The following is a 23,116-nucleotide window of genomic DNA, read 5'->3' as shown; positions in this document are numbered from 1 at the left end:
TATTGGCCTTTCTGTGAGGTTCTCCCCTAAAGTCTCAGACATTGCAGCATCTGTCTTTTAGTTAGGAAGAGCTGATCAGCATATAATTCCTGCAGCCTCTAGCAAGCAAGACCTGCTCTGTTCTTTATGGAGATAGAAAATCAATGCCAGGGACAGCTAGATGGTGCAGTGGATAAAGCATTGGTCCTAGAGTCAGAAAGATCCCAGTTCAAATCTAGCCTCAGACACTTACTAGCTGGGTAATCCTGGGCAAATCTTAACCCTAATTACCCCTCAGAAAAAGAAAACCAATGTCTACAATGTTACTTTGGCTCCATTATGGAGGGAGAAGTGACCAACAGGCCATCCTGGGATAATAGCCAGAGACCAAACTTAGCTCCCCTGTTTCTCTTGGTGTTTGTCTCCAGTCTATGCTCAAGGTCCCCTGTTCATTTCTTATGGGACTGGTTGGCGATACCAGGGATTTTTTGCCCATAAAGGGGAAAATCTATCTAGGGACATGACACCATATAGAAGACATCTCTTTATATATTAGACATCTCTTTAACTCCAGAAGTCAAACCTGTACCAAGCAGTAGAAATTGCAAAGAGAAAAATGTAGGTAAAATGGAAAACTGGCCAATAGAGGCCCAGTCTTTTGAGTATGAACAATCTTCTGTGTCTATCACCAACCTGCATGGATCATCAGACACCATGCTTCTGGGCCTTCCAGCTCTGCTTGCAGCATGGGGCCCCTATTGGCCAGGCTCCTCCCCCCACATGCCCCATCCCTTCTGTAAACTTGGTGCAAGAAAATACTTCCAAATAATTAGAGCTGACTAAAAATAGAACCAGGCACCTTGGAAGTAGGTTATCCCTAATTGGAAATTTTCATGGGTAACCATTTGCTGCATATGTTATAGAATAAATTCTTGTTTGGATAAGTCTCTTCTAACACTAAAATTCTCTGATTCTGTGATTGTTATGACTCTATAGCTATTGCTTAGCACAAATCCTTGAGCCTGGTGGATAAGTATTTGTTTGGGTGTCGTCCCAATTTTAGGTAATAGCCAATAACCAAGATGGGATTCGCAGAACCCTGGAACCCCAAAAGCTTCCAAGTTCCTCCTAATTCTATTTTCATCCATTTCCCTTCCTCCCTTAGTAAGACTGCTTCAGAATTATTCAAGAGAGACAAGATCATCTTCTTTAGAAGAGGAGCTTTATTTATTCATTTTACAAGAGCACTGGTTCTTGAGATTAGAGGCCTGAAATCAAATCGCAGCTCAATCACTTACTATTTGGTGACCATGTACAAGTCTTTTAAATTCTTTGAATCCTAATTTCATTATGTGTAAAATAAAAAGTTATTTTTTAAATCCTAATTTCCTTATATATAAAATGAAAAGGTATTTAGGTGTCTCAGTGGAAAGAGCACTTTTAAATATTTGAAGCCTAATTTGTACTCAGGAAGATGAGTTTATCCACTGTACCAGTAGTGAGAGGTTAAGTGACTTGCCCAGAATGAAAAAAATCAGTATGTACCCAAGACTTCTGGGCTCTAAGGCCAGATCTTTAGATCTACTATTCCAGGCTTTTATCCTCCCATATCATAGGAATGTGAGCCATTCTTACTAACTCAGGAAATTCTTCCTTATATCTTTCCCTTCTGTTGAAACAAAACTAGAACCATTCCCAATAAAATCAGAGGCAAAACAAAGTTTCCGTCTACCACCATTATTATCCAACATTGTATTAGAAATGTTACCTTTGGCAATAAGAGAAGGAAAAGAGATTAAAGGAATTAGAGAAGATAATGATGAAACCAAATGATCACTCTTTGCAGATGATATGATGGTATACTTAGAGAACCCTGGAGAATCAACTAAAAAACTACTAGAAGCAATTCACAACTGCAGAAGAGTTGCAGAATACAAAATAAATTCCCTTCTGTTGAAACTGTAGAACCCTCAATGAATAATGAAAAATGGTTAATCACTCTCTATAAAAACTATTTAAAGATTCTAAGGCCATGCTTAGGATGCCCATTCCATGCCCTGACACTCAATATTCTCTTGATCTAACTCTTACTTCATCTTTATTTTTTTCTTTCTTTCTGAATTCTCCTTAGGAAAGCAGGCAAGTGGAGACCAAGACAGATGCCAAGAATGGAGATGAGAAGGGTAGGGATGCTGGTAAAAAAGCCCTTATTTCCAAACGGGACTCTGATCTGGGAAAAGAGCAGAAGAAGGACAGTCCAAAGATAAGCCAACAAAAAGAGAAAGATGAAGCAGATGGCAAACGCAAAGAGAAACTCAAGGATGACAAAGTCCTGAGGAGCATAGACAAAGGCAGGGTCAAGGCTGCTGTGGACAAGAAAGAGACGGGGAAGGATGGGAAAGGAGAAGAAAAAACAGTGGCAGCAAAGAAAATGGATGAGAAGAAAGGGATTGAAAGGAGCAGAAGTGTGAGCAACGACAAGGAGAAGAAGGGAGAAGACAAGAATGAAGGAGATAAAAAAAAGGAGGAAGAGAAAGTAAAAATAGGGAGTAGTAAAGAGGAGGTCAAAAAGGAGGATGGGAAAGTTAAGAAGGAGGAGCCCACCACCCCAAAGGAGCCCAAGGATGATGGCAAGCCCAAGAATATTAAGGCTCTAGAATCTGAGAAGCCAGTCTCCAATAGCCCTGCCAAGGCCCCAGAGACTCCAGCCAAGGCCGAAGAGGAAGCAGCCCCCAGCATATTCGATGAACCTCTGGAAAAGGTGAAGAACAATGATCCAGAGATGACAGAGGTAAATGTCAACAACTCAGATTGCATCACAAATGAGATTCTGGTTAAATTCACCGAGGCCCTGGAATTCAACACTGTGGTCAAGGTGTTTGCCTTAGCCAACACTCGGGCAGATGACCATGTGGCTTTTGCCATCGCCATCATGCTCAAGGCCAACAAGACCATAACCAGTGTCAACCTGGACTCAAACCACATCACTGGCAAAGGCATCCTGGCCATCTTCCGGGCTCTGCTCCAGAACAACACGCTGACAGAGCTTCGCTTCCATAATCAAAGGCACATCTGCGGGGGCAAGACAGAGATGGAAATTGCCAAGCTCCTCAAGGAGAACACCACCCTCCTCAAACTGGGCTATCACTTTGAACTGGCAGGTCCTCGGATGACCGTCACCAATCTGCTCAGCCGCAACATGGACAAACAGAGGCAAAAGAGGCTGCAGGAGCAGAAGCAGGCACAGGGGGCCAGTGGGGAAAAGAAGGACCAGCTGACAGTGCCCAAGATTGGGGCTCTGCCCAAAGGCTCCCCTAAGCCATCTCCACAGCCTTCCCCAAAGCCCTCCCCGAAGAATTCCCCCCAAAAGGGTGGCACTCCTGCCGCCCCACCCCCACCCCCACCTCCCCTGGCTCCTCCCCTCTTGCCAGAGAACCTGAGGAATTCCCTTTCTCCAGCCACCCAAAGGAAGATGGGGGATAAGGTCCTCCCAGCACAAGAGAAGAACTCTCGGGACCAACTGCTAGCTGCCATCCGTTCCAGCAATCTCAAGCAGCTCAAGAAGGCATGTAGTTTGGGGTGGGATAGGAGATGGGGATGGGCAGCAGAGCCCATGGTTTATTGGGGTTGGGGGAGAGGCAGAGAAAGTATCAGATTATCTTTGATTCTGAGGACTTCTGAAGGAGATGATTCAGACTCCTTCAGGAACTATTGAATAAATAGATTCTAGGGTTTAAAAGGGACTTTGAAAGGTCATCTAGTTCATCCCCTTACTTATAGCCACTTAAGCCATATGCAACAAATGATAGATATAAAGATAGCCAAAAACAGAGAAAGGGAGAGTGGAGAAAGAAGAGGGAGGGGAGGAAGAGGGAGAGGGAACGAGAAAGAGGAACAGGGGGAAGGAGAAGGGAAGGGGAGGGAGAGGGAGAGAAACAGAGAAAGGGAAAAGGAGTGGGAAAGGGAGAGAGGGAGGGGAAGGGGAAAGAGGAGAGAGGAGAAAGGGTAAAAGAGGGATGTGGAGAGATTGAAGGAGAGAGAAAGGAGTAAGGAAAGGGAGGGGAAGATGGGGGGAGGAAAAGCGAAAAAAGAAGAGGGAGATAAAGTGAAGTGGTACAGTGGTTGAAGCACTAGCCCAGAAGTCAGGAGGATCTTGAGTTCAAAAGTGACCTAATTCATTTGATACTTACTATCTGGACAAGTCACTTAATCCTGATTTCCTTGCAAAGAGAAGAAAGAAAGGAGAGAGTGAATATATTTATTATGCCAAGCATGATGCTAATCACTAGAAATAAAAATACAAGCAATTAGGATATTCTCTGTCCACAAGAAACTTCCATTCTAATGGAAGAAAAAGATAAGTAAAGAGGTCCTAAAAAGGGAGGGTAGGAGGGGAAAGGATATCTCACCCGATTTGATAAAGAAATTAAGGGAGTTGACATTCAGGCATGGCCATGAGCAGATACAGCAGAAAGTTCACTCATCAGAACCTGGGGTAAAGTCAAAGTTTCCAGTGGGATAGAAATGGTTGGAGAATAGGATCAAGGGTGAGGATGACTATATCTTGTCTTTAAAGGTCATAAGGATGAGAAATTTCCCACATGCCACTCCAACCTTCCATCTCACTAATGTCTAATTTTTTTACCTTCAAGTTAAACTAATCAGTAGCTGAATGGGGGGGGGGGTATCCTAGAGTTAATTTTACAAGAGAGGTTACATACGTGGTAAGAATACATGGCAAGGTCTAAACTCACATACCTTGGTTTCAAATCTGATTCTTTTTGCCACAGCATCTCTGGTTCTATTCTTAGAGAAAGAAAGAGAGAGAGAGGAGAGAGAGATAGTGAGAAGGGAGTAGGGAAGAGAAAGGTGACGGTGAAAGGGGGATAGGAGAAGATGGGAGGAGAGAAGGAGAGGGAAGGAAGAAGGGGAGGGAGGAAAAGAGGGAGAGAAGGAGAAAGGAAGAGGGAGAGAAGAATGAAGAGAGGGAAAATAAGGAGAAGAAAGGAAAGGAAGAGAGAAAGACAGAGATAGAGATATATAGATAAACACATACACATAGACTCCCAGGGAGCCTTTCCCTTTATTGACTTGAAAAATGTCACTAAATGTCTCCTCAACCTTCTCTTCCCCATGATAAATAATTTCAGTTCCTTGAAAGATTTATAGTATTAGCCAAGCCTCCTGACATTTTTAGCACCAAGAGCAGATATTATCAATAAAAGCAAGCCATTGCTGTGTGTGAACTATAGTGCTATGTTGGGTACTGTGGAGGATAAAAGAGAAATATAAGATATGACATGTGTAACCTCATGAACTATTCAAACTAGCTAAAGACAGCAGGCTGGTACAGACTGGCAAACACTCAGATCCTTTATTTAAGTGCTAAAGTCTGGGGAATAGGCTGTAATTATTGTGGACCACTAGCTTTAGGAAAGGATTCAGGGCAGATTCTGTCTTTTCACTTATCCACTTAAAATTGGAACCAGTTGCTAAATTGAGGGGAACGAGGTATGAGTTCACTTTCCACAGTGAAGAAGTTGTTACCATAACGGCCCAGGCCTATAATTCGTGCTCCAGAAGTTGAGGTTGGTAGAGCGATTAAATTCAGAAATTCTGATCTGCAAGGAGCTAAGTCAATCAGGTGTCTGATGTAAGCTCACAGAATGTCTGGGGAGGGGTATGGGGCACCAGGCTACCTGAGGAGGAGTGAACCAGCTCAAGCTGGAAATGGATCATCTGGAGTTTCCCAGACAATCAGTAGTGGGTTGAACTGGAGTGAAGTCCATGGGCACAAATGTTATTAAGCACTTACTGTATGCAAAAACAGTGTGCTCTGAACGATTTAAGCAGAAGAAGTCTGGCTCTGTAAGTTTCATTGCCTTAGGAAACTCTCCAATAGGAAATAATCTTTACCAGCCCAGATGTGGCACTGTTGTTCAATTAATAATCACAGAGCCATTCTAGAGGAGTTAAGATCCTCCTGGTCTTCCTTACATGGAGGCCAGGTTCTACCCACAACACCTTGCTGTGTGCTGAATTGTTCTAGATACTGGATGTCACATGTGGTTTAGATAAGAAACCTCTCTTCCATAAAAAGGTGCCTCTCTTTCATAAAAAGGGGGTCATATAATCTAGTAGCATGAGTGATCTTAATGCATCTGCATATGATGTACCATAGTATATAAGAACAAGGACATTTGAGAGGTGTTGCTAAAAGGGCTGTATGAAGTTAGGAGAAAGGTCATTACAGACTTTGGGCATCAAGTGTTGTGTGTAGAAATGATAGGCTATTTAACAAAAATATTAGAACTAGTTTCAATCTTTTGATCTTCTCTTTGGGGGCTGTGTGTGTGTGTGAGAGAGAGAGAGAGACAGACAGACAGACAGACAGACAGATAGAGACAGAGAGACAGATAGACAGAGACAGAGTGAGAGAGAGAGAGAGACAGAGGGAGAGACAGAACAAAGAATTTTACAGACACACATGCATATGTGCACGCGTGCGCGTGCGCGCACACACACACACACACACACACACACACATATACAGAGAGAAAGCACTTAAAGGAAATGACTCCCAAGAGTAAGCTTTGCTTGTTTATTCTGTCTCCTTATGAGGTTGTATAATCTATCAGCAGAAGCCTATTCTCCCTGGGAGTCTCGTCTAGGCAAGAGTCAGGATTCATGGGCCTGACCTGGTAGATGCCAGTAGTGGTCTGATCCCTGCCAGTGGTGCTCAAGATCTCATGGGACTCTGAAATGAGTTTGGCTACTGCCAGTAACCCTAGGGCATGGTGCCGACCTTTACCATGTTTTAGGTGAAAAAAGGTTCCCCTTGTTTTAGCACTTATTGAATGTTAACAATGTCATGTAGCTGGCTATCATGAGAATGAGCTGGTTGTCTTGGAGGAAAGTCATGGCATCCTCGGCACTCTGCCTTTCCTTGAAGGTCCAGTTCGAATGCCATCTTCTCCATGAAGCCTTCATTAATTACATACTCCAAGGACCTCATCTTGAAATTTATCCCTCTCTTCATACACTTATATATTACTATTATTATATGTCCTAGAAGTCCTCCTTATCAAGGGAACTATAACATTTTTTGTTTTAAGAATCCCTTTCATAATCTGGGGAAGTCTATTCTCAGAATAATGTTTTGTTTGTTTGTTTGTTTGTTTTCTGATGCAATTGGGGTTAAGAGACTTGCCCAGGATCACTCAGCTGGGAAGTTTAAATGTCTGAGATTCAAATTTGAACTCAGATCCTCCTGATTTTAAGGCTGGTGCTCTATGCACTGCCCCACCTAGCTGCCCCAGAATAATGTTTTTAAATGAATGAAACAAAATACACAGGACTACAAAGGAAGTCAATCATATTGTGACAGTTATCTATCTATATAAAGGTATGTATATATCTATACACATATGTATGTGTGTGTATGCATATAAAGATCACCAATTTTAGGTTAAGAACCCCTGTGCAAATTCAATAAGCATTTGTAAAGCCTCTCCTATCTGCAAAGTTTTATGCCAGATGTTTTGTGATACAAAGAAAAGCAATGGTCCCTGTCCTCAGATTTTACTTTCTACTGGAGAAATACCATGTGTTAGTAATATCTGAGTAAATACCAAGATACAAAATAACTTTAGGAGAGTAGCAGGAGGAGCAGAAGGATGAGGAAAAACCTTTCTCACAAGAGCAGGCAGTGGCACCAAGCCTTGAAGGGAGCGGAGGATTCTATGAGGCAGACAAAAAGGGAATGAATATATGCCCCAAAACTCCAGAAAAGATGGCATCCTTTCTAAACTTTGTATTTTTCCCACCACCTAGAATAGAATGGACCATACTGATACAGTAAGATTTGCATCTAGAGAACCTGAGTTCAAATCCCACATCTGATGACTACTTGAGTGATCCTTATCTCCCCAGGGCTCCAATTGCCAAATGTCTAAAAATGAAGGAACTGGACTTAGTGATCTCTGAGCCCCCTTAGGCTAGATGTTATGATCATACTGTCTGGTGTTCTGCATCCCCCAGGTGCCTAACCACAGCCTTGTGACACAGGTAGTACAAATATTATCATTGCACTTTATAGCTGTAGAAACAGAAGCTCAAAGGTAAGGCAATTTGCCGCATGACTAATAAATGACAGAGTCTAAATTTAAACCCAGACATGTTCTTAGTTCTTTCCTGAGGGAACCATCGAAAGTATGCATGGAGGATTCAGTTTAGACACCAAGTGAGTTTTCCAGCTAGCTAAGACTGCCAAATGTGGAAATAGGTGTTTCCTTTCTCTCCTTTCCCTTAGGAATCAGAGTCAGAGTTCTATCTATGGTTTCATGATGGTTGGAAGTGGAAAACACATGAGATGACCGTAGGGAGCTCCAGCTTGAGAGTCCTACAGTAATACTATGTTTTTGCTTTCCCCCCATGTAGGTGGAAGTGCCCAAACTGCTTCAGTAGGACCACAGGCCTGGGGACAGCGTCTGCCCATCCCATAACTGTGCTCAGACCAAGCCTCCCAGAATGATGCAGACCTCCCCCAACCTCAGCTTCCTGCTGTGGAGGGACCTACTCTGTGAAGGGAGTCCCAGGAGAAAGGCCACGGACCCTGAAGTCCAGGCCATATTCAAGGAAAGACACCTCCTTTAAGCTCACCTTTCTTTTCTTATCTTTGAGATGCTCCAAGGATTTCTTTTCCCTGGAATAGAGGGTTCTGGACTACGAGTCAACCTCGTGTGCCACTCAGAAGGTGGTACTATTCCTGGGCACCATGTTCCCAGTTAGCCATGGAAGACCTATGGCTAGAGAGATGCCCTGCAAGGACCACATGACACTCTTCTCCCTTTCCTCCCAAAGCCTGCTGCTCCTGTGGCTGGGATTCGGCCCTTCGAGGAGCCCAGGAGACACAGTTGAGGGGTTGGTGGGTCTCTGAATGTGGCACTGCCAGGAGAAGGAGATGATTTGGTATAGAAGGGTGGAGGTGAACAGGAGGCAAAAAGGAATCATATTTGTTTAGGCTGCACATAATTGGGAAGGATTTGGGAGTTTTCAGAAAAAGATGAAAGTGATAGGGAGCCACCCCCAAATCTTTGGATCCAAGAAGGGGGCAGCAGTGCTCCTGGAATGTGTCTGGATTGATTGGAAAGGAAGTGGTGGGAACAGCAGTGTTCTGGATTAACTTTTCAGGGGTTGAAATGGAGGGGAAGGGGAAGGGGCCGGCTGCTGGGCAAGAATGAGAGGGGCAAACTCAGAATGACAGTTGGTCATACCAGATACCAACAGACATGTCCCTCATATCTACTAGCTACTGTATAGGATAGCTGTGTATCTTTTTTTTTTCCATAAGATTTTGATAATATATACAAACCTTTAGCTGCCTAAGATTGTATTTGCTGCAGGGGTGCCAGTCTTTGCACTTAGAGGCAACTGAACACACCTTGCCCATTCACCTCCTCTTTCCTCTGGGGACCCTGGAAAGAAGGCCCTTAACTGTGCACTTAAGCTAACCCTAACAGCTAAGATTTGAACCTATCTCATAAGACTGGGGGGGGAGGGGAGGACAGGGGAGAGGGAGAGGAAGCTGGGAGAGAACCTGGAAAGGCATCTGGAAGTTTCCTGGGCCAGGGTAGGTAGAATCCAACATGTTCTACTATGAAATGGAGGCCCTTTGTAAATGCACTTCATTTTAAAACAACATTTATTAATTTCTTGAGAGACTGTTAGAGGTAGTGGATAAAGACGTGAGTTTATCTTACTTTGGACTCATCCAGGTTATATGATCCTGGACAAGACTTCTGACCTCTCAGCGTACTTGGAACATTACAGAGAAAGGGCCAACCTGAACTGTTCGATGGAGCTCCTTCTTCAGCCCAATAAAACCACAGGTCTAGTCTCTAACCCTCTTGGGAAGTACCTATTATATCTTTGCCAGTCTATCAGGCGATCAGTGGTTGGAGCCATTAAATGGGGTAGGAAGGGAAAAGGGAGAATGCCAGCAGGAAGAGTAAGTGAGGAACCTTTCAATGGACCAAAAGGTCCCTACTGACTTGTGTACTTAACACCCAGAAACCTCACAGCTTCTAGTATGCTCACTATTGAGAGGCATAAAGTATAAGGTATCCAAAGGGATAGGGGTGGAAGACATTGATAGGAGTTAGTTCTTAGGCAATTAGAAGAGGCTGACAGAACAAACTTCCTAAGATGCCTATATTAGGCATTTTCAGAGAGAGAAAGAGACTCATTCCATTTCTCTGCCTAACCATGGGCTACGGGCCAATTCTCTACAGAGGCCACAAAGCAGCAAGGGAAATGACCTCTGGGCACGCAAAGGAGCTAGAGTGGACACTGAGGAGATACAGGTCTATAGGGAAGAACAGCCTTTGTCCTCCCCACATTTTCTTCTTTCCTACCCAATGTCAGTACCTGCTCTTCTGATCAGCCCACCCAGCCCTTCTCTGATAGGGGTTTAGTAATTTTTCCCTCTGGTCTCCACAGATATTTAGATTCTCTAGTATAGATAGTTTTATAGACTCATTGAATACACCCACTAACCCTCATGAAAGGACCATCTATAAGCCAATCAAAAAAACATTAAGTGCCTTCTATGTTCCAGATAGGGAAGCTAGGAGAGAAATGGAAAGAGCATTGAGCTTGGGATTAAAAGGACTCGTTTTTACAAATTCAAACCCAGCCTAGACACTAGCCTTGTGACCCTGGGCAAGTCACTTAATGTATTTGCCTCAGCTTTCTCATCTGTAAAAATGAGCTGAAGAAAATGGCAAACCACTCCAATATCTGTGCCAAGAAAACTCCAAAATGGGGTCACAGAAGTCTGACGCAGCTGAAATGATTGAACAACGACATGTCAGGCACTGTGCCACATGCGGGGGTACAAAAAGAGGCAAAAGATATCCTTGCTGTTATCTGTCACGAAGCTCTTCTAGGGCGCTCTTCTGCAGTGACAAGGGGCAATCCTTGCTTTCTGCCGTGGATGTCCACCAGTGGTGTCCGTTCATCAGGTCTGACTATTCTACCCAGTTGAGTCTAAAGATCCCCTAAAGAAGATCTCTTCTAAAACTAGGAGGTTGGGCAGTGGCTGAAAGAGGCAGGAGACAGGACAGAAAGAGGCAGCTCCTAGCCATCTAATAAAGGAAAATGAGATGAGTCTTATGTATATACTTGTCCCATAAATTCAGTCAACCTCAGCAGAATAGAGACATGGAGAGCTGCTGGGCTAGGGCCCACTCTTTGCTCCCCCAACTCAGGTGACAGATGTCTTCTTCTGACCTTTTCATTCAGTGTTCCATGTTCATTCCAACCTGATTTCACCTGAACAAAAATTTTTCTGTGGTAAAGTATATAATAAGTGATAGAGGGAAGGAGTGTGTGATATACTTTGACTCACACTCCCTCTCCTAACCCTGAGGATGTTTCTACTCCCAGGGACCAGTCAGTCAACAAACATTTATTTTCTAAGCACAAGAAATATAAAGATAAAAAGAAAACAATCCCTACTCTCAAGGAGCTTACATTCAAACAGAGGAGACAACATGAGAATGGCTAGGTACATAGAAAGAGAGAGGCCCCTGAACTCATCCATCTCTCTGCCAGTGTTTTCAATCTTTCTTTCCCAACTTTCCTCAATGTAGGGGACAAGTAACCATTTACAGAATTCCAGCTCCCCCTAGAGGTCAGATGTATGCATGCCCCACCATGGGCTGACTAGGGATGCTCAACTATTTGTTGCTCAGCTCATATGAACGGTCCATGAAGGATGTTTACAGATATTCCCCTCTCCTCATGGGACCCTTCTTGGGGCCAGGTTATTGCCGACATTTCTGAAGCACAAATCATCAAGGAGATGCAAGGAAGAGACGAAAAGGTCCGTTCTTCTGGAGGCTCAGCATATCATCACTCCCATAATTACTAGTTCACATTTCTTTGGTGCATTTAGGTTTACCAAGTATTTTTTTCTTCTCATCAGAGCCCTTTGAGGTGGATAAGGCAAATATTATTCTCATCTTATAGGTGAGAAAATGGAAGCCCAAAGAAACCACATAATCTGCTCAGACAATTAGTGTTCAAAGCTAGTCTTACAACCAGATCTTCTGACTTTATGCCTTCATTATCTGTCCATCTGTCATTCACTCAAGAGGACTGCAGCCCCACCTCTGCCCCTGCCAATCCTCTGATGATCTCTCATCATCCAATATTCTTCCTCAGAATTTTCCAGCTTGTAATTATCTTTTGGATATCTCAACCCAGACATCCTGGAGATAGATCATTTCAACATTAAATTCAACAAAATTATCTTACTGACCTCATCTTATCTATCAAACCCCTCTTCTGAATTTTCCTACTGCTGTTTAGGGCCCATCTACAACTTTAATGTCATCCTGTTTTTTTTTTTTTTCATTTTTATTCATTCTATATATCCAGTCCATTGTCCTATCTTTTCTTATCTCTCTTTCCTATGTGTCTCCATTCACATGGCCACCATCCTAATTCAGATCCTCAGCACTTAGTGATGGAGAAAACTTTTGAGATTCCATCGGATAGCAAGAAGACCAAATTAGTCAATACTAATAAAAAATTTAATTCAGGTTTTTTTTTTACTGGAAGGTCAAATACTTAAAGCTGAAGCTTAAAAACTTTAGCTATGTAAAGATGAGACTTGAAGAAATATTGAACATAACAGGAAAAGAAAACAGTGGATGATGACATGGATCGATAGTTTCATGGAAACAATAAACATAAATTTGGACAGACTTAGAGAGATAATGGAGGATAGAAAGATGTGGCCTGATCTATTGTGGTCCAGGAAGGCACCAAGAGTCAGACCTGTTCAAGACTGAACAACAAAATTGAAATAATCTTATAACTGATCTTCTGGATTCAAGTTTCTGCCACTCCAGTCTATCCTCCACAAAGATGGAAAAATGATATTCCTGAAGTCAAGACCTTGTCACCACTTCCCCATTAAACTTCAGTGATATCCTATTACCTCCAGAATCAAATATAAAGTCCTCCTTTTGGCATTTAAAGTTCTTCAAGATTTGGGCTTTTCCTGCTAGTCCAACCTTTTAAAAAATCTTTATTATTTACTTATTAATCACCCAAGAAATGTTTAACTCACTAGAAATAAAAATAAAACTTCGGGACAGCTAGGTATTGCGATGGATAGAGCACTAGCCCTGAAGTCAAGAGGAGCTGGGTTCAAATTTGGTCTCAGACACTTAATACTTCCTGCCTGTGTGACCCTGGGCAAGTCACTTAACCCCACTTAAACCTAAGCAAAAACTTCAAAGTTTATTCTCAACAAGGTATATCCATCCCACGCATATTATCCAAATTTCTTGATGAAAGAAACTACAGGGACAATGAGTGGTTCTTCAATCATTAATATCAAACAGAGAAATGTTGATGGAGCCTGATCACCAAAGGTGTTGCTTGTTCAGGCGTTTTACACTTTTCTCCCTCCCCATACTGTAGAGTTCAGCTGCAGAGTCAGACTTACTGTTTCTTTCACAGGTCGCCACATCTCCCTTATTTATCTCCATGACTTTGCAGTGGCCAGGCTCCATACCTAGAATTTTCTCCCTCCTCATGTCCATCTCTGTTTCTCTGGTTTCTTTCAAGACTCAGCTCAAACTCCCCTTCTTTAGGAAGCTTTTTCTGGTGTCCCGTCTTCTTCTCCCCTCTCCCCCCCCCACCCCCCCGCCCCCCAGTTGCTGGCACCTCCCTCTCTGAGAGTTACTTTCATCTTTCTCTCTCTCTCCCTCCATATATATGTATGTATATATAGATATAGGTCAGTGGTCCTCAAACTTTTTAAATAGGGGCCAGCTCACTGTCCCTCAGACTGTGGGAGTCCCGACTATAGTAAAAACAAAAGCTCACACTCTGTCTCCGCCCCTCAGCCCATTAGCCATAACCAGCGGGCCTCATAAACATCCTCAGCAGATCTTTTGAGAACCCCTGTTAGATAGATACATCTTGAACATATCTGACTGTTACACTCTCTTAAGACTTTCCTGTTAGAGTGTGAGTTCCTTGAGAGCAAGGACCGTTTTTGCCTTCCCCGAGCTTAGCACAGCAAGCGGTATATAGAAAGTGCCTAATAAATGCTTGTTGGCTGACCGACTGAATGTTAAATTTAGAATTGGCGGCATTCAGACTTCTCTCACTGAGAGTACGAGGCACTTGCTGGCGAGCCCTCAGCTAGCTAGTGGCAGATGTTCCAAAATGTCAGTTTTTTCTGCCATCACCCTCCTCCACGAGGAGCTCGGTTTTTCCCTAGCCGACGCCGACGGGACCCCACACTGGTTAGTTCTTCCGTCCATCGGTGACTAAACTTGCTTCTCCAGGTTCATCTCTCCTCCTCATTTCCGCCCCCTCTCATTCATTACTGGTCCCGTCACTCCCCCGCCCCTCCCCTATCCCGCTTAGCCTTCCCGCCCCCAATTTCCTCCGCTCTTTCACTTCTCCCAGGGTAGTACCTGGTGGATCCCCACCTCTCCCCGGGGCATCTGCCTCTCGTTCTACCGCGGCCCCAACCCGGGTTCCGGTCCTAGCTCTCTTGACTCGTGATTTGGAGCCTCGGCGGGCAGCTTTTCCAGCCCGTCCAGCTCCCAGTAGCCCGTGTGGACAAAGCGGAGCCCAGAGGGCGCTCCCGGGCTGTGACCTGTGGGGCCGGGATGGTGAGCTGCCGGGAGCTGCTGAAGCGCTGGCCCAACTTCTCGGTGCGTGCAGGACCTCGGGAGCAAGATGCTCGAGTACCCGCTCCGCCATCGAAGTGGCCGCACAGCAAAAGCAGATCTGGTGGAGGCCCGCCAACGCGGCCCGGCCTAATCGGCGCGGATCAGGCTACGTGGAGGACGGTGAGCCCCGGACCGGACCGCGCGGCACTGTCAGGAGCGCGGGGGACCCCCGTCCCAGCCCGCGACCTCGGGATCCCCACGGCTCGGGCTGCTAGGGCGTGCTGCCTTCGGGCCGCCGCCTCTGGAGAAGGGAGTACACTCCAGGATTCACTCTCCGGGGCGCCGCCCATCAGGGCCGGGCGCGTACATCTCTGCCTCGGGCTCGCGCTCCCTCCTGCAGCCTAACCGCTGGACACGTTTCAGTCACACTTAAAAGTTCAGTTTGGAAGCTCTGTTCTGGAAAGCAGCATCAGCCACATTTGAAAAAAGGAGGCTCAAAGCGGCGTGAAATGACTTAAACCACTAATACGGAAACGTCCTGATTCCCCCGCTAGCGCGTGTCCCAATTTTCCCTGTTTCTCTTGTGTCCCATCTTTCCCAGCCCTAAGCACCACGATTATTTCCTTTTCATGACGTTCTTCCTTTCTTTTCCATTTTAATTCTTTATTAAGATTTCTCTTTAACCTTTGCTTTCCTTTTACAGGTGTAGTGGAAAAGATGGTGAATTTGTAGTCAGGAGCCTTGCGTTTGAATGAAAGGCCGCATGACGTTCTTTCTTAATTCTCCCTTTCTTTATATCCTTGTTTTTCACGCCCATTCCTTTCTTTACCCCAGTTCCTTTTCTTGCCCATTTCTCTTTTCCTAATTCATTGTCTGTGGAATCAGAAGGTTCTGGTTCAAGACTTGGCTGTGATAATACTTGTATGATGTGGAACAAGTCCTGTGACTCGGTTTCCTCATCTGTTGGTCTTATTCAGTCATTTTTCTCAGCAGCGTCCACTCTTTGTGACTGCATTTGGGATTTTCTTGGCAAAGGTATTGGAGTAGTTTGCCATGTCCTTTCCCAGCTCATTTTATAGATGAGGAAACTGAGACAAACAGGGATAAACAGGGCTCATACAGCTACAAAATTACCTTGTTTAAACTCAGGTCTGAGCACACTATTCACTGAGCCACCCAGAAGCCTCATTTAAGAGTTCCAACTTTAAATTATGATTCATCCTGTGCTCTTCTTTTCCTTCTGACCTTTATCCCTTTCTCCTCCACGATGCTTTACCATTGCTGAAGCTCCTACTTTGGTCACAATCAAAACCCTGCTGAGATCACTGCATAAGGGCCAGCAATAAATATCTGCTTCTCCTCCCCCCCCCCATCCTTCCTTGCCCCAGCCCATGCAGTCTATTCTGTAAATACCCTGTGCCATTTTTGAGGAGGATTAGATTACTTAATATATTAGACCCTAAATAGGGCTCCGACCGCTGGATCTGCCCAGTGCCTACTGATCCCTGTATAATGACAGACTATGAGAGAAGGCATCTAGGGATGTGAGAATTGTGGGTGAGGGATCCATAGTGCTGAGATCTCCCTTCTGCCTTTGGCTGAAGGTTTCATCTATTCAGTTTTTTAGCAACATAAGTGACTATAAAATCCCAGATGGAATAATAGAGGAAGCTGAACTCTGCTACAATCTGTTCCTTGGAGGTTCCTCTTTGGGAAAAGGATGTTTAGGGAGAGATTCAGGGATGATATGGCTATGTGTCATTCTTAAGAGTACAGGAGATGATGACATCAGATTACTAAAGGTTTGTCCTAGGCAATAGTCGCAGGCTGTAAAAACAGTACTTTTGTCATAGCATCCTAAGTTTACACCTTAAGAGACCATCTAGTTCAATCCCACCCCTCGTTTTACTAAAGATGAAGCTGAAACCCAAGCAAAGTGATTTGCCTAGGGTCACAGGTTACAGCATTACAGGTTACACACAGGTCCACCAGACTACTCAAATCACATTGTATTCACATAGATGTGTGCAGGTTGTTTCTGCCCACAGAATGTAAGCTCTTTTGAGGGCAGGAATAGGTTTCATTTTTGTTTTCACTTTCCCAGTACTTATCTAGCAGTGGCCAATAACTAGGACTAATAAATGTCCCTGTCCGATTGATTGAACCCTGCTTCTCTGCCTCCAAATTCAACAGTTTTATTATTAGACCATGCTGGGAAACATTTCCATAAAAATGAATAGCGTTCACTAGAACCCTTCTCCCTTGCCGTATGGAACAATAACCCAAGATATATTCCTGGAGTTATCTTTTTTTTTTTTTTTTTTAAAGTAAGGCTACTGAAAATGTTTGTATACCTGCCAAAACAGAAGACATTTCCTCCTAGCCCCCATTTTCCCACCTAAGCTTCCTGTTTTATTGATCTAGAAAAAAAGGATGCAGAGTTTAAGGCCAGTGCCCCTGACTCTGCCTGAATGACTTCTGTGGCTACAGGTATGAAGGTTAAACCATTTAAGGTCAAATCTGTCCCCTCCACTACCCAAGTCACATTACCTTACCCACTCTGAGAAAGCCATGGAACTGTGCAGGGAATGTATCCCTGCAGTCACCACTGATGGGTGGGAACCTCTCAGTTCCAGGCAGCTTACGGAATATAGTTTGGAAGGTCTGAGGATTTCTTGAGAGGGGTTTCTGAGGCAGGGGAAGCAACAAAGGGGACATCATCTCCACAATGGGCAGAGCCTTGTCCCCACCTTGCCTTGCTGAGGAGTGACTGGCACAAGCCCAGTCTGAAGAACTGAGAGCCCTCTGTAAGGAGTATATAGTCAATGGGAGACTGTTTCGGTGCTAGAAGCCCTGGGTGTTGTGGCCAATATTACAGCACAGATCTGGGACCTCTACTTCCAACAAAGCCAGCCTCCCATCTCACCTAGACCTTACTATAAGACTGAGACAGTAGTGGGACCTGAGACAGAGGGTATGAAAGGAAGAGGGAAGATTTAGCACACAGTGACACAAAATTTAGGGCTGGAGCCTAGAGCTTAAGAGATGAGGCTATGAGCATGGTAGGCCAGAAAAGGAACCAGTTGCTGAGTAACATTGGTTTGCCAGTTTAGGAAAAGCTCTTGGAAGTATATAGAGAACAGATGAGATTGTAGGAGGGTTGGGAGAGAGCAGGCTGGTGATAAATTTTTTTTCCTACTTGAATAAAAAGAATCCCAGGAAAACCCCCTCCCCTAGCAGGTGTGACAGTGGCCCTTTTGGGGAGAGGGGTCTGGTTTAACATTTCTAGAAGTTTCTGAAGACTCTGGGTCCTCTTGGCTATTCCACTGAATCTCAAGGCTGGAGAGGGATCCTAAGAGGTATATCCTGAACTCATTTTGCAGAGAAGGAAGTTTCAGACCAGAGGATGTGAAAATGCCTGAGTTAAAGTCACATAGCAAGTTAGAGCCAAGAATTGGGGTTTCCCCTCCATCTGGAACACATTGAATACTGGAGAATGAAGTTAGGCAACTGTCCAGGATGAGAGATAACCACTTATCAGATTTCTAGCACATCTCTTTAGCATGGGCACCCAAAGGCTGAGTCACCCTGTCTCTGCCTAGAAAAAGATGTGTCTGTGGGTCAGTTGGCAAGTATAGGGAAAGAAGGGCACGGCAATAGCAAAGAATAGTCTTAGGGACAGGCAAAAAAGAGCCAATTCACCTTGGTGAAAGGAATGGGATATTCTTAAGACCTGGGGCAGCAAGAAAAGATTCTGTTCTTAGCTTCTCTGATACTCCAGTTTCTGCTTCTGGATTCTGAGCTTCCTTTGCCCTTTTAGGTTCTCACAGCACCTACCTTCATTTCATTCCATGAAAATTATAAGCAAACCTGAGTGAGAAGAGTTTGGGAGTCTCTCCTTTCTGTTCCTCCTACCTCTAAGTGAGTCATCCCCCAAACCACATGGAAACCTTCCTACCCACCCAAGAGCGGCAGTATCAGACTCATCCCCATAATCTAGGGAACGACCAGACAGTGGTTTTATCCCCATCCCTGGCACAGCAAGACCTTAGTTGTACCTGTTGTAAACCACATTTAGGTCTGGTGCCAGGATGCTCAACTGAGTTTTATACCAACTTGGGCAGCAGAGCACTACTGCGTCCCTGCCCCCTCCCTGGACAGGAGACTCATCTATGAGGCTAATCTATGCCCAGCCAAGTCAGGAAACTCAGAAGAAGAGGACATAACTTCTAGAAATCCACAAAGGGTATATAGTTAGGGATAGACTTGGGTTATGTCCTTGCTAGTCAAGGACATGCTCGAAGACACTGAAGTTAGGATTTAGACGTGTTACACATTTACAGGTTTAATCTGTGGGGATAGCCCTGGTTTGCAAGGGAGTAGTGGGAAAGAAGGGCAAAGAATGAGGAATAAAAGGATGATTGGTGAGAAGTAGATATGGCCCTCTATCACCTCCACCTCCACCCAGATGGGGGTAGTTGTTACAGTGGGAACAGCAGCAGACACAGGTAAGCACCAGGACTGCTGAAGGTGGCCTGAGGGAAGACATTACTTACCAGGGGGTGGAGGGCGTACCCTCACCCACTGTGCTTTCCTTCCCAATACTTCATATCTTTCCACCTTCATTAAAAAGAAGCCCATCATCCTCCCTATCCCAAAGTATCCCAAGGCTTTCCCAGTAAGGTATCCCATGACTGTTCCGTGTCTTCAGGAAGTCTATCCCAAATCAAAGTATCTGTCCTGCTTGGTCTGATGCTCAGTGTCCATGGATCCTTCTGCATGATCCTCTCCCACCAGTGGAACAAGGCGGAGAATTTAGGGTGTGCCTCAGAACAAGTGGATGCCTAAAGGGAAGGCTGCAAAAATACAGGACTGGCTCCTCAGGCCCCAGGGTAAGTAGGCTGTGCTGGCATGTAGGGAGGAGGAGCTGGAAAGAAAAAGGGATTGAATTAGTGACATGAACAACAGCCCTTGGCAGATTGAGGGAAGGGAGAGAGAGTGAGCTTGGAGGTATGTGGGAAGAGAACCGGTAACTGGGAAACGGAACTTTGGGCTGAAGGCGTGAGGATGGAAGATGTCCAAGCAGGGTGGGAGCACTCAAGGGAAGACAACAGAGTGATTTAGGGTTTCTTACCTGCAGGATTATAGACCGGGGGACCAGCGGGGTACATGGGATACTGGGGGGCAGGGCCACTGGGGGGGTACACAAAGCCTGGCTGTGGGGGCGCAGGGCCAGCCTTGGGGTCCTGAGGATACGGGTACATCGGCTGGATGGGGATGCCTGCCATCGGGATCTCTTGAACTAGGATGGCAAAGGACAGACATTAATACTCTTGACACAGTGAACACAGCTTGTTGACTGAATGAGTAAAACTGTAGGAAGGGAAAGGAGTTTTAAAGATAATCCAGTCTGATCCTATTGGTTTACAGGTGAGAACAAGAGGGCTTTGCCTAAGGTGGAATCTGGATCCCTCTTTATTTCAAGTAGACCAAGGACAGCACTTTAGTGATATTCCTGGCCCATCTTGGCTGGGCTGACTCCAGGATTCATACTCCCCCTCCCTTACTCTTCTCCCTTCCTAACCCCTCCGCCCCCAGTGTTCTAGAGGGGTGGGGAGTGGTGGGTAGGCCCAGACACTGGCTGCTACAGATCTGGTTACAGAGCGGACACTCCTCCCTTCCCCCACCCCTAGTCAGGGAAGGCACAATTCCTGGAGGGGGCTCAGATTTCAGAGACCTCAGTCCTTGAGAACAGGCCACCTGGGGAATACCCAGCTGGGATAGAGAGACCAAAAGTTCAGAACTCCTGTACAGCTGTCCAAGGGGTAAATCCCCCAGGCTCTGCCACTCACAGTACCCGCCCCCCCCATCCCCATGGAGTTACATATTCCACCCGCCAGGGTGAGACTGGCAGCATGGTACAGTTGACAAGATATCATATAGATAACATCTTGGAATCCAGAAGTCTCCAGTTCAAATCTTGCCTCAGGTACTTAATTAGTCAGTCAAGTGACTTTGGATAAGTCACAATCTCTCCAGAGCAGAGTTTCCTCATTTGTAAAATAAGAAGGTGGGACTCCGAGTTCTAAGATCCCATGACATCTGCTCCTCTGTTTTTTCTACAATTTCTAACAGTATGACAGCTGTTTTACCCATCACCTAATATTTACAAGCTCTATTGTATACAAAACTTTCTACTATATAATAACCTATCTACCTTACTATATACTCCATACTTGTGCTCTATTATATAGATAACTTTCAAATACTCACTAAGAGATCCACCTTACTACACAGCCCACAATAAAGCTACCAGTGCACATATATTGGTGCACATTTATTGATGCCCAGTTGAGCCCACCCTGGATCCCCCAGGCCCACATAGGCTTCGGGCACCCCCCCTCCAGTCCATACCTTCTAAGGGACTTCGAAGCTGCTGACGTCGGCGGTACAGGTAACAACAGGAGCAGAGGAAGCAGCAGATGGTGGTGACCACCACGGCAATGAACAGGATCACAGCTGAGGCAATCCCCGCGATAGTCTTGGGGCTATGGGCACAGTAAGGGTCTGTCAACAGCCTGTCCATGTAGAAAGGAGCCAGGACACCTGGGACTCCAACTAGATGGATGCTATCCTGGTTTGCCATTGTAGCATAACGACTGAACATTCCCACATAATGTGCTTGGCTCTAGCCAGGACTTCAGAGTCCAGGGGGAGGGGGGAGGGGGCAGCAATAGCTAGTCAGAAAAGAAGGGGCCTGGTTCTGTGGCTCTTCCCTACAGAGAGGAGCCTAGTTCCTCCGACCATACTCTCCTGGGTGTACCAGGGAAGGCCCTAGGGAGCTGATAAGAGACCAGAGGAAGAGAATGTGCTTAGTGCACCCCCAACCTGTTCATTGATTTACTGCATTGTCTTCATACCAGCCCTAGCTTGAGTCGATAAAGCACAGTCTGAGTTCTACTGCTAACTTAGCTCTCAGGAATTTTGCTGGACAGGGAAAAGCCCCAAACAAAACACAACAAACACAATAGGGCTCTGGGAGAGGAGATAAGGGGGCCCATATCAGGGCAAGTCCCAGGTCCTGCAGTATGCAGCACTGACTTCCTACATGGAACCCAGGAGTCCATAATTTCACTCCCAGACACTAATCATTTAGCTGTGATTACTAAGCTAGCCTCCTGGGTTTCAGACCAAAATGTGTGAAGGAAAAAGGAAGAAACAAAAGGATGGCGGAAGGAAGAAGAGTCAGTAGGGACAGGGCCACTGTGAGAAAAGAGATGGGAGAGGAGGGAGGAAGGGCCAGAGAAGAAAGGCTAGATGGAGGAGGAGGCTGGGAGCTCACACCTAAAGGCCAGACAGTGCTTCTGCTGCCGTTCAGTGATGAGCTTGGACAGGTCTCTGCAGCAGAATCGGTGGTAGCAGGTCCCACAGCAGAAGGAGGCCAATTCACAGTCAAACCCGGGGTGCCAGGAGCCGTTTCCATCCAGATACCACAGGCAGTCCTCATCTGCCAACACTACGAACACAGTGGGCACCCGGTGGGCATCGTGCTTGACCCTCTTGCAGCCTACTCCCTCCAACTGCTTGTGGATACCAGTCCTGGATGGACTCCTGGCAGACACGAAACTCCCTCCCTCCCCTCCCCCTTGCAGCTTCTGCCAATGAGATCTCACTCCTTGGCATCTGACCCCATGCCCACTTTCCAGACATCAAATATGGGGTCCGACTGCCCGAGCTCCTGCCTCAACACCCTTTCCCTCCTCCGGGTCACCCAGTCACCCCCCACCTCCCCTCCCAGGGCCCCTAGCCCTTTGTCTTTCCCTCCTCCGGGAGCTCCCTCTGGGTCCTATGTCCCCCTTCCCCCACCGCATCACTCCCTTCCTTCCCCACCCTAAACCTGCCCCGGTCCAACCTCCCACCCCCTTACCCAGAGGAGCCAACAGGATGAGGAACAATATTCCAGCTAGCTGCTGCGCTGGGGCCCAGGTCAGCCCCGGAGGCGACATAACTAGGGGCAAGGACAGGGGCAAGGGCAGCGCCGGGGCTGCCACGGGGAGGAGGCAGAAGGAAAGAACCGGGGAAGAGGAAGACAGCCCAGCGGGAGCCGGAGCCGCCGGAGCTGCTGTAGGGTTGGGACCACGGCGGGCGGGCGGGCGGACCGCAACTCCGAATCCTGCGCCCGCCCCCTCGAGGGGAGGGACTAAGGAGGCTGTCTAGCCTGGGTAACCCTGCCCCTGCCGGCTTGGTGCTACTGGCCCCTGCAAGGTCTCCCCCACTGGGGCCCCGATCTGCCGTTCCCACCCGCGGCCTGGCACCGCGCATCCCTTACGTAATATGGACCACTCCTGAGTTCAGTTGGGCGACCCTGTCCCCGCTCCCTCTGCCGTCTCTGCCCTTCACCCAGGAGCTTCCCGCGATGCCCGCCCCCAGTC

General features: G+C 46.1%; 2 protein-coding genes across 2 annotated transcripts in view; one reads left to right on the top strand and one right to left on the bottom strand.

Moving 5' to 3' along the window:
- Positions 1 to 9,366, top strand: part of LMOD1 (leiomodin 1) — a 66,795-nt gene extending 57,429 nt beyond the window's left edge. Inside the window, exons 2-3 of the mRNA XM_074308776.1 lie at positions 2,111 to 3,544; positions 8,419 to 9,366. Coding sequence (XP_074164877.1) covers positions 2,111 to 3,544; positions 8,419 to 8,445 — 1,461 coding nt within the window. The 3' untranslated portion in view covers positions 8,446 to 9,366. The remainder of the gene's footprint in view (positions 1 to 2,110; positions 3,545 to 8,418) is intronic.
- A 9,650-nt stretch (positions 9,367 to 19,016) lies between these two features.
- On the bottom strand, positions 19,017 to 22,836 carry SHISA4 (shisa family member 4). Its single transcript, XM_074308777.1, has 5 exons — positions 22,612 to 22,836; positions 22,029 to 22,200; positions 21,099 to 21,232; positions 19,819 to 19,986; positions 19,017 to 19,611 (listed from the first exon to the last, which is right to left on the bottom strand). The coding sequence occupies exons 1-5, from the start codon at positions 22,688 to 22,690 to the stop codon at positions 19,565 to 19,567; spliced, it is 600 nt and encodes a 199-aa protein (XP_074164878.1). The 5' UTR covers positions 22,691 to 22,836; the 3' UTR covers positions 19,017 to 19,564.
- Positions 22,837 to 23,116: the final 280 nt, after the last annotated feature.

This window comes from Sminthopsis crassicaudata, chromosome 4 (assembly GCF_048593235.1).
Source record: "Sminthopsis crassicaudata isolate SCR6 chromosome 4, ASM4859323v1, whole genome shotgun sequence".
In the NCBI taxonomy this organism is placed as follows: Eukaryota; Metazoa; Chordata; class Mammalia; order Dasyuromorphia; family Dasyuridae; genus Sminthopsis; species Sminthopsis crassicaudata.
Note: the sequence above shows the minus strand (reverse complement) of the source record. Positions and strands in the feature narration are given on the sequence as shown.

Coding starts and splice junctions, on each gene's coding strand:
- SHISA4 (XM_074308777.1), bottom strand. CDS start 22,690: ATGTCGCCTCCGGGGCTGACCTGGGCCCCAGCGCAGCAGCTAGCTGGA. Junction 21,233..22,028: donor AAGCACTGTCTGGCCTTTAG/GTGTGAGCTCCC, acceptor CTGTGCCCATAG/CCCCAAGACTATCGCGGGGA. Junction 19,987..21,098: donor GCTTCGAAGTCCCTTAGAAG/GTATGGACTGGA, acceptor TTGCCATCCTAG/TTCAAGAGATCCCGATGGCA.